General features: G+C 48.8%; 1 protein-coding gene across 2 annotated transcripts; it reads right to left on the bottom strand.

Annotated features, from left to right (window-relative positions):
• Positions 1 to 441: 441 nt before the first annotated feature.
• On the bottom strand, positions 442 to 9,711 carry BAMBI (BMP and activin membrane bound inhibitor). 2 transcript variants are annotated; one of them, XM_083406990.1, is made up of 3 exons: positions 9,349 to 9,711; positions 3,037 to 3,324; positions 442 to 1,032 (listed from the first exon to the last, which is right to left on the bottom strand). In XM_083406990.1, the coding sequence occupies exons 1-3, from the start codon at positions 9,422 to 9,424 to the stop codon at positions 614 to 616; spliced, it is 783 nt and encodes a 260-aa protein (XP_083263116.1). In that variant the 5' UTR covers positions 9,425 to 9,711; the 3' UTR covers positions 442 to 613. The 2 variants fall into 2 exon arrangements, with proteins under 2 accessions (XP_083263116.1, XP_083263117.1); XM_083406991.1 differs by lacking the exon at positions 9,349 to 9,711 and adding an exon at positions 7,283 to 8,040.
• Positions 9,712 to 10,264: the final 553 nt, after the last annotated feature.

Below are 10,264 nucleotides of genomic sequence, written 5' to 3'. Positions count from 1 at the left end.
GAAAAGGCTAGCAAGGGGAGGCAGCAGATTCAGGTTATGTGACTTTACCTGGATGAACACCAGAGTTCACTTACGTGAACCTGATTAAACACTAAAGGAAACTCTACGGTTAACACTTTATGCAGTGCTTCTACTAGAAGGGTAGTGCTTCTTACACAAAACCACAAAATAGGTTTCAGACAAATATATATATATATATATAATTATATATATTTTAAAAATCTTTACATCAGAACTTGCATACAATTTAATAGTATAACTCGAAATTTCCACCTCCCTACAGCTCAGACAACCCTGGTAACAGTGTGTACAACTTCTCGGTTTTTTTGCTTTCATAACTTTAAAGCAAACCATACATTTGAATGTATTTACTCTGTGCAAATAAGGTAACTTTTGGGATCCTTCAGAAGACATATATCCAAGGTTCAATCTGCAGAGGTCCTTTGTTTTCTTAAAAAAAAACACGATTAATGACTGTAGGCTTTCCCTGTATAAAGTGCTCCTGTCCAGCAGAACCCAAAGGCCTTGGAAAAGTTTTCCTAGCAATTTTAAAGAACAAAATTTTAAAATATAGTTATATATATATATATAAAAAGACCAAAAGGCGACGTGATCACACAAATTCCAGCTTTCCATGCCCGCCATACATTCCCCAGTGGACTAGCGAGAGTATTTTGTCACTGCCCAAGTCCGGCTGCCTCATCTTCTCGCAGGTCATGCAGCAGTTCTCGTGCCCCGTCACTGGCACCATGCACTCCAAGTCTAGCTTGGCAACCTGTCCCTTTTTGGAATGATGCCCGTGGAAGCTGTAGTGCAACCGGGACAGCATCTGCTGCCGCTGGTCTTGCAGTCTTTTGTTCTCGCTCCTGAGCATGCGCAGAGCTAGCATGATGAGGAGCACCAGGATGAGCCCGCCAGCGATGGGGACGGCGATGACAGCTGCCCGGAACCACAGTTCTTTGGAGGAGGTCAACTCCTGAACCTTCGTGATGAGGTTTCTGCTGCCCTCGTGCTGGTATCTGCTCCCTTGTCCTGCAAGAGAGGAGAGAGGGATGGTGTTCAGGAAGGTCCCTTCTGCCGAAGCCTGTGTTTCAACCGCAAAAAGTGGAAGCTTCCCCAAGCCACTTTCTTTTTAAGACTACCCTCTCAGGTGATGGAAGGGGGGGAAAGGTCTGCTCATTTCAAAGAGGGATGCTCCCTACATTTTTCTCCCTAACCTGATCACGACCCAAAGCTTGCCGATTCTAGAGAAACTCGGCTATTTGCTTAGGCTACGCTGAATCCAGAGAACTCTACTGCTCTCCAGACATTGTTGAACTCCCTCCTCCCATCAGCCCCAGGTCAAGGGCCAGGGTGGGGGGGGGTTGTAATCCAGCAACATCCAGAGGGTCACGGGTACCCCAGCCCAGGGGTATGAAGTAATGTGACATCACCAGTGTTAACCCTTGTTACAAATTACCACTGTATTTGGAACCAGTGCGCGCCAGACAGGAGGGCATTTCTGTGGCCTTAGGTCAGGGGTAAGCAACCTAAGGCCTGGGGGCTGGATTCTAACTCTGGCCCATGGACAGTCTGGGAATCAGCGTGTTTTTACATGAGTAGAATGTGTGCTTTTATTTAAAATGCATCTCTGGGTTATTTGTGGGACATAGGAATTGGTTCATTATGTTTTTTTCAAAATATAGCCTGTCCCACCACCTGGTCTGAGAGACGGTGGACCAGCCCACGACTGAAAAAGGTTGCTGACCCCTGCCTTAGATGTTCACATACTACCAAAGAAAAACTAAGGTAAATATGGTGCTATATATGGACACTAGGAACCCAGCTTTCAATTCAGCAGCTCTACGCTTCTGTACGTATTACATGTTTAGGTACACAAAAAGTGTAATGAAATATTGCAATGCATTTATCCAGCATAGGGACAAACACCAAGGAGATAGGACCAGACTGAAACTATTTGCTCAGTGTTTGCAGAGGCAAATCCCGGTTTGTTCCAAAGCACATGGAAATTTCAGCTCTGCAATTTACAAGCTGAGCCATGGGGCAAGTTACTATCTCTTCTTCTCACACGATTGCAAAGATAAGAGTTGTGAGGTGCTTTAGCAAGCCACACAAAAAAGGACTATCATAGCAGGCATTGGGTTTTGATGTACTAGTGACTATCATTACGGAAGCAAATGCAAAACAATTGCTGCACCCCATGTACAAAAAGCAGCTAGATGGTCCCCACCCCCTGCAAAGTATTGATTTTGGACTTTTGGCTAAGCTTTACTGTGGGAATGGGGAAGTCGTGTCCTCCCCTAACAGTGGACTACAACTCCCATCATCTCGGACCAATGGTCGTGCTGGGTGGGGTCGCTGGGATTTGTAATCCAACATCCCAAGGACCACAAAAGCCTTCCATGCAAGGAAACATCAACTTCAATGTTATGAATACACCAGGCACATCAATTCAATTAAATGGATACACCCAGTGATGGAGAGATTTATTTTTATTTTACTTCCATGACCTGCAGGGCATAAGTGAAATTGCAACACCAAAGTTTGTTGAGTCAGATGAATTATTTGCATACTTTTAAATAACTAACTTCACCCGGCTGTGGGAAAAGTCGTTGGGACTTTATTCTCTTTGACTTGATGATTTCACCTTCGTGTATGCAAAGTAACAAAGCAGCAGATTTAAATTAAAAGCTGTGTGCATGTTTTCATTAAAGCTTAACAGGCTTCCATAAAGTTCATTTGCACATTCTAATAGTTTTATTTTCCCCTGACTAAATTGGGCACAATTAGGTTTCTTAAAGTAGTGCCCCTCCCTGAACAAGTTTTCCCAGGCAAGATGCCAGGCCTGCTTGAAAAGGAGCAAACGTTGTGTCTCATGCTAATGCAGATACAAAGATATTTGGCAGAGATCTGTCTAGCCACATGCCTCCCACTCCAGCGTGCCTAGTTGTATTAAAAGACCAAAATCATTAGCAGACAAAACAAGGTCTTGCCTGTTGCAAGCAAACTTATGTATCAGACAAGAGCACGACTTACCCGAAGGCTCCCCTCTGGAAGGAGAGAGAACATCGTACAGCCCTCTGTAGTTGCACATATCTTCGTGACAACACTCCAACGTAGGAATGGCAGTTCCAGAGTGGTTTTGGGTCTGTTTAGCTTGACAGATGTTCGATGTGCTTGCAAGTGAGTCCAAGCAGCCATGAGTAAGTGGGGAATGGCTGTTCTGAGGGTCAAGCAGTCTAGAGAAGCAAGCGTTGAGCTCAGATTTGCACATATAGCCTGTTGCAACACAGTGTGCAGCATCACAGTAGCATCTAATTTCACCTGCAACAAAAGTAAAGTGGCAAGCTTGTTAGTCCGCAGCAAATGAGTAAGGATTTAGACACCCCTGTATCTTCAATACTGGCATTAAGATGGGTGGGTAACAAACAAAATAAGTTTCTCTTTTGAAAGCAGACTTGGAGACGGAGCCCTCCAGAAGTTTGTTGGACTACACCTCCCATCATCCACGATAAGTGCAATGCCCATACTGGCTGTGGCTGATGGGTGTTGTAGTCCAAAAGCATCTTGAGGGCACCACGATGACTATCCCTGCTATAGATCAAGGATTCCAACACAGATCTCTATAGAACTGGTCAACAGAGCTGCGCATAGCCATGGGAAAAGGCAATCAATTAATACTCCTATTGTACAGGCAAGCATCTCTAGGAGAGATATATAAGCAAACAGGACATGGCCAATCATGGTACAAAAACAATTTTCCTGGCAATTTTGCCACACCACCGAGACATGGAAACCCTTCCAGATTTTCTGCAGACCATCCAGAGATCTACCTTTCGTCCATCCCTGGCTCTTGCTCTGCACAGTGTACAAGATCCCCATAGCAGGCATGACAAATTGGAGTCCCTGTGGGGAGGATGGTGTTGCATAGAATCCGTCCAAAATTGCCACCTCGTGGGAGGAGCTGCCATGTGTAGGTGAGCTTAACTTACTTAGCCAAAGAACTGGGGAGAGGGGCATAACCTCTTATGCAAAACTGAAGACAGCATCCGTGTGCCCCTCGAGTAGGTACAAAGTTGTAAGAGTTTCCATCAAAAACTGCAAGCTGGGTGGTTCTGCCCCACCTGCAGAACCAGCAGCAATTCAGCTACAGTGGAACAAGTCACCACTCTAGCAGCTGAAGCAGTAGACGAATGGGGATTAGGCTGCTTATTCCATATGAAGCAAAGTTCCATAGGCAAAAATCTGTAAACTGGTCACTTATCACATACCAGCTCATCTCCAGGACTTTGGGCAGCAATGACTTCCCCATTTAGCATCTTTGCAAATCTGCAGGTACTTGTCCCTTACATTACCTTTGATACTAGTTATTATAAACCAAGGCTGAAAACACTGTGGCCATTCAGATGTTGCTGGAATACACCTTCCATTTATGCCCAGCCATTGGGCTATGCTGACTTAGGCTTATATGGAAACTGAAGCTACTGCAACTGGTTCTCCATCTCTGCTCTAAAACGAAACCTACATTGCATACGTCAGCATATAGCAAAGTCAAAAGCACACTTCAAATATTTACGCCTGGCAGAATTAATCAAAGTGGTTGGAGCTGTTTACTGCCTTTTGGCACGGTGCCAATATTTAAGAGCTTTAGCCAACACTTTATGAAATTATGTACTAAAATCATGCATGCATTTTTATTTAAGTTAATTCTTAACACAAGGATTTCTTTGTTGGGTCCATCTAACCCAGCGTTTCATTTCCAAAAGTAGCCCCTGGGAAACTCACGAAACAGGACATAATGACAATAGTCACACATCCCATGTGCGCCAAGCACCTGGCTTCTCACAGCATCATCTTCTCGTGCAAAATATCTTTTTAGTATTTATTATAAAACAGGAAATCTTTAGTTTACAATCAGAGTGTCTTGCTCACCAAAATCAACCTCTTTCAACTTATATGAAAGCTCATAAATGGGGGAGGTGGCAAGATTGAACCCTCCTTCCACCACCTCCCTTCCCCCCCACTCCCCACTCCATCATGTGGTCAAAAAGGGTAAACATTTGGACTGGAAATCCTCTACTGTTTGTATGGAACAAAAAACGCACAGGAAACCACAAAAATTTCAGAAGGAAGTGCTATTCGTTTTACATTCTTCAGAAATGCATTCATTTTACTATACAGAGAAACTGTACTGTCTTCTCAATGTTTCAGCTCAAATCTGTTCCATCAGTTCAGAGAATGGAAGGAAGGAAAGTGGGAGGCAAGCTGGATCTGTCTCTCAGCTTCAGAAACTACTGGAGGAAGTGTATTAACAACCACAGTGATGAATAGCACTTATTTTAGAAAAAAAGGGGGGATTCAGCAACAAGAGAACTGCCACTTATTCCTTTAAAAAAAAAGTGAAGCCCTTAAAATCATAACTTCCTTCTGCCAAATTAAGAGTTATATTTAAGGTACATAGGTACCCGGAGATTAATTTTTAGCACCCAGGTCATATTGCACTATATATACTATGTCCCAGCTTATGCTTAAGATATGAATTACAAACACATTTACACATACATACAGTTCTGCAGGGCTCACCTTCCAGACTATCTTAAGTTCAGCCTTCCCTAGAATGCCATTACATTTTAATAAACTGCTTAATCAAAGCCAAATGACACAGTGCCCGTATGTAAACAAGCTTGCCCCTCATTTGTGTAAATGCGTGAAGCAAGATCTGAAGCCCAAGCCTGCCAAAGAATACATGCAGTTCAAAAGCTTGCTTAAACATTCAGAGAACTAGTTTGACAGAAAGCATTTCCCTTATTCAGTTGCTTGAAAGTCTTTCATCACAGAGATGAAATAAGTGTTTGCATTTTTGGGAGTCCCTTGAGGCTCTCCACCAAAACAGGTAACCAGAGCAAGATTCAAAAAATAATATGGGATGTGTTACATGTCACCAAGCAGGCGACATTCACGTTCCGGATATCCTTCTTCAAGCAGTTGGGCCCAGAAGTCCAATGTTCTTAGATTTACAGATGGCACTTCTCTTTCCTTAAGGATTTCTGTTCAGCCGCCACCAATCATGTAACTTCCTAAGTCCCCTTTTCGAAAGCAAATGTCATATAAGCAACTATTGTCCAGCAAGTCAAGTCCGACGGCTGAGCAGCTTTCCCTGAAACAAGTTGTGGATAAACACAAAACACTCTTTTTGGGGGTGGGGAAGGAGGAAATCTATAAGCTAGTCCTTTCTCACTCCAGTCTTAAGAGAGCATCACAAGAGAAAATGTGTGTTTCAATCGTTCGTACAATCCTCTTTTCCTGACCAAGCACAGTCTCATAAACAAAACATGACGGACTAGTCATCAGGTTATTACAACTCCATTTTAATTAGAGACACATTCCACCACCTCCCCCTCAGCAGAAGAGAATGGCATTTTTGTGTTATCGTATTTTTGAGGGGGGGGGGGGGGAACCTTTTATTTCTGTCAATTCATAAAGTTTCTTCCTGAGCTATGGAAAAGGCCAGGGAGGGTATTTGGTATTTTCAAACAGTGAACAATGCCCTTTCTGTTCCCCTCCTCTTTCTTGTTACTGTATGTAGCTATTAAAGAAAAATGTCTGCTTTTAGTCAAGGTGGCTACAGGAGAGACTGCAGGCTTCTCCTAAAGCTTTTGAAGTCGACAGCAGCCAGAAGTCTGTGATCCCCTAATTATATCATTATCAGGCGCATAGTTTCAGTATCTGCAACTGCACATTACTCTCAGTCACTCCCTTCTCTGCCCCTCTTTGATGGGGCCAGAAGACTTCCCTCTGCTTGCTGCAAGGGCTGTTATTTGGGGTTAATTACACCCTTCTTTCCAAAATAAATAAATACTGTAGCACATCAGCACTGCGCTAGCTTATCCTTTAACCTCCTCTCTGTGAAACGTGGCAATTATAGGGAGACATCAACTCTCCCATTCCCTCCTCTCCCTCCCCCCAGTTAAGTTTTTATTCTTTTAAGTGGAGAGGAGGGGAGAAGAGTGTGGATTGTGTGAGCTCACACACACACACACACACACACACACACACGAAGTTTCAAACATTTGCAGCAAGCTGCTTAACAGTTCACATCTCATATTAGTGGGGTCACCTCTCACAATCAGGGGTGCACAGCCCAATCCTGCACATGTTTACTCAAAAGTAAACCTCATCTGTAAATTAAAGGATTCAAGTGCTGGTTCACAGGATCACACAGCCTGAACACAATTTTGGTTGTTGCCGCTTTGCAGGATAAAACTTCTTTCAAGTCCCTTACTTGCAAGGGCTGGATTTCTCCTCTAGCCAGGAGGGATAAGGGAGGGCATACAGTCGGGTCTCTTTCCAATTTTACCTTATCAACAGGTAAAGCCGCAAACAGGTAAAGCTTGCCTTGGGCCAGCGCTGCTTTCTGGAGCTGGGAGAGGGAGAGGGTGGGTGTGGGCTGGAGACGTTCAGAAGTTCATTAAAGACATGCTAACAAAAACATTTTGACAACCGCTTGCCCCTAAGGTCTGACTTCCCTCAATGAAGCGGGGCAAGGCTCTGGCGGGGGGCGGGGAAAAGGGAAGGAAACCCAAGCAACGCCACTTCCAAGAACAGGCGAGCTTGTTCTGGCCTGCGAAGCTCAGCCCAGGAGGAAACATGACACGCTCACAAAGCCTTGGCAGAGCGCTTCAAAGGCCCCGCCGGGCCGGGCGCACGGAGCTCGCTAGCCGCAGGAGGGGAGAGCAGCGGGAGCAGGAGCAGGAGAAGCCCCGGCCGGGCAATTGCCCCGGGGAAATGGCTACCGGGCTTGCCTCGCTGGCTGGGAGCTGCTGCTGCTGCCGCCGCCCCACCAAGCCACCTCCGACGGGCGGCAACCCCACCAAAAGAAAGCTAAGCCCGCTCTTGCTTCTAGCAGAGCAAACGGACACCCCGATGTCACCCCCAGGTTTCGCTCCCCAGCCTGGGGAAAGGAAATAAAAGCCGGGGCTTGAGACCGCACCAGGCTGCTCCCCCAAATGCAACCCCCTGGAATGGCTGCTGCGCGCACACAGCCCTTCTTGACGGTCACTGCCAACGCGCACCCGCCACCGACAGCGTCCCTCCAGAGCGCGTCGCAAGGGGAGCTAGCGGGAGGGAGGAAGCTGGGCGAGCCTCTGCAACCCCGACGGGGCGGCGGCTGCTGCAGAGACCCTGGGCGCCTTTGGCGAGGGAATTGGAAGAGGCCCGCAGCCGGGTTTACGCGCGAGGCTGGGCGCAGTCGGGCTTCACCCCCGGCCACCCAGGGCGGGAGTTGCTACGGATCAGCCCCAGCTTGGAACGCGCCTCCTTGCAAGTTTTAAATCCCGCTCTGTTTCGCTTCGAAGGCGAGGCCGAGCCTCTCCTGGATGCCGCCGCCGCCAGCCCAGAGGACGACAGCAGCGCCCCCTTCCGCAGGTCGCGCGCTCCTGCATCCCCCGCCCAGCCAAGGCCCGTCTCTCTTCGGGAGAAAGCCTCCGGGTGCTCCCGAGTACCCGCCCCGTCTCTTCCAGCAGCCCTCCCCCTGACCCTACAGGAAGCCTCGCAGCAAGCAGCTCTTCAAAGGCTTCCCCCAGGGCGACAATCCTCACGTTAAGCCTTTGTACGGTTGTCAACACGCACCAGCACTCGCCAGCCCACCACGCTGCTCTGCAAAACAACCCCAGGCCCACGCCTCCCTCTTCGAGGAGTTTTCTTCATCCCGGGGACTACACACACACACACTTCGAAACAGCATTTCATCGTATTTTGTTTTGATCCCCCCGCTCTTTTTAGGGCAAAAAAAATCTGAAAGCTGCCGAAGGATCGAAATGCATTAAATAAGGCATCTCCAAAGGAAGGGAGCTTTCGTGAGAGGGGAGCTGCTTGCGCCAAAAAGAGCCCATAATCCGGTCCTGCGCATGTTGACTTGGAAGCGAGCCCCACTGAGTTCGGGTGCAATACTAGTCGTGCTTTTCTACTGAACACAAATGGGGCTTGCCTCTGAATAACCATGCATAGGACAGCACGTACACTGCAATATGTTAAGTGGTGCTAGTTTTACGTTATCCTATTTCCTCCTCTTTGGGAATAAATACCATCAGGTCCGTGCGCCTTGCACAGGACCGGGCTGCACGTTCCCGTGGGGCTGCCCCCCTGTCAAAATAGCGGCGTCCCGTTAGCACCACCAACGCCGAGTCCATCGCTTGCCTTGTTCGTTTATTTTTCTGTGCTCAGTGCGCGGCTTTTGCCTTCTCTTTCCTTCTGCCTCCCGACCGACACGCTCTCCGGCAAGCCCCCCGGGAACTTAAAAAGCCTCCACCCCAGGATCGGGAAGGAGCCCCTCTCGTGAGCCGGACTCACCTTTCGTTAGCAGGATGGCCATGGCGCACAGCTCCAGTTGCAGCCACACGAAGATGAAGCTGGAGTGGCGATCCATTTAACCCTCCCCGCACGGGCCTCGCCGCCGCCGCCGCCCGAGTCTCCGCGCTCCCTCCAGGGCTCTCGTCCCCTAGAAACGCTGCAAGGCAATGCCCCGGCCGGGCACAGCGCATGGACCCCGCCGCGGGCTGCCCTGCGCGACCCGCTCTCGGCCTCGACCGGCTCCTGGCGCCGTAAGCCTCTCTCACGCGCGCCCCGAGCCCTGCTGCAGCCGCATCCGAAGCCTCGCTCCGGCCGGGGGTCGCTCCGGGGCGCTCTCACCTCCGCGCGCAGGACCAGCCACTAGCCCGGCTCCGCTCTCTGGGCGCCCCGCGCTCGCTCTGTAAATAATGCTCCCGCCCCGCCGCCTGACCCGCCTCGGCCCGCCCCCGCCCCGCCCCTCGCTCCCCTCCAGCACGGCTCCCATAGGCGGCGCCGCCGCGTCACTCAAAGCAGCGGGAAGGGGCAGAAGGTAGGATGCGTCCTGCAGCGCCAGCAGCTCCGCTTCACTTTCTCCCCGGCTTGAGCGGCGGTGTAATTAGTAGCGCAAACATGGGGGGCAAATGTAATTAAGCCAAATGAACTTCTGGGGATCCGGGAGGGGCGGGCTCTGAAGGGTGGTTCCCCCCCTTTTTAAAAAAAGGCATTCCTCTTCGAACTTGGTGCTAAAAGGCAGGAGGAATGAAATAAACTCCTAGCACCCACTTGCAGCACAGCAATCCGATCCCGGGTCCAAATCGCGCGCACGGTGTAGCCGGGACAGGAAAGGGGGACCGGCCCCAAATCTGAAGAGCCTAGAAGCCGGACATGTTTGCAGTGTGTGCATGTACAAAAGCAGACTGGGGCAAGCGAGCTCTCT

Source organism: Podarcis tiliguerta (genome assembly GCF_965153285.1).
Source record: "Podarcis tiliguerta genome assembly, chromosome: 12".
In the NCBI taxonomy this organism is placed as follows: Eukaryota; Metazoa; Chordata; class Lepidosauria; order Squamata; family Lacertidae; genus Podarcis; species Podarcis tiliguerta.
Note: the sequence above shows the minus strand (reverse complement) of the source record. Positions and strands in the feature narration are given on the sequence as shown.

Bases quoted from the DNA above. Each gene is read 5' to 3' on its own strand.
- BAMBI (XM_083406990.1), bottom strand. From the start codon at position 9,424: ATGGATCGCCACTCCAGCTTCATCTTCGTGTGGCTGCAACTGGAGCTG. The intron at 3,325-9,348 runs GTGAGTCCGGCT...CTTTTGTTGCAG, and splicing joins GGCCATCCTGCTAACGAAAG to GTGAAATTAGATGCTACTGT. The intron at 1,033-3,036 runs GTAAGTCGTGCT...CCTCTCTTGCAG, and splicing joins TTCCAGAGGGGAGCCTTCGG to GACAAGGGAGCAGATACCAG.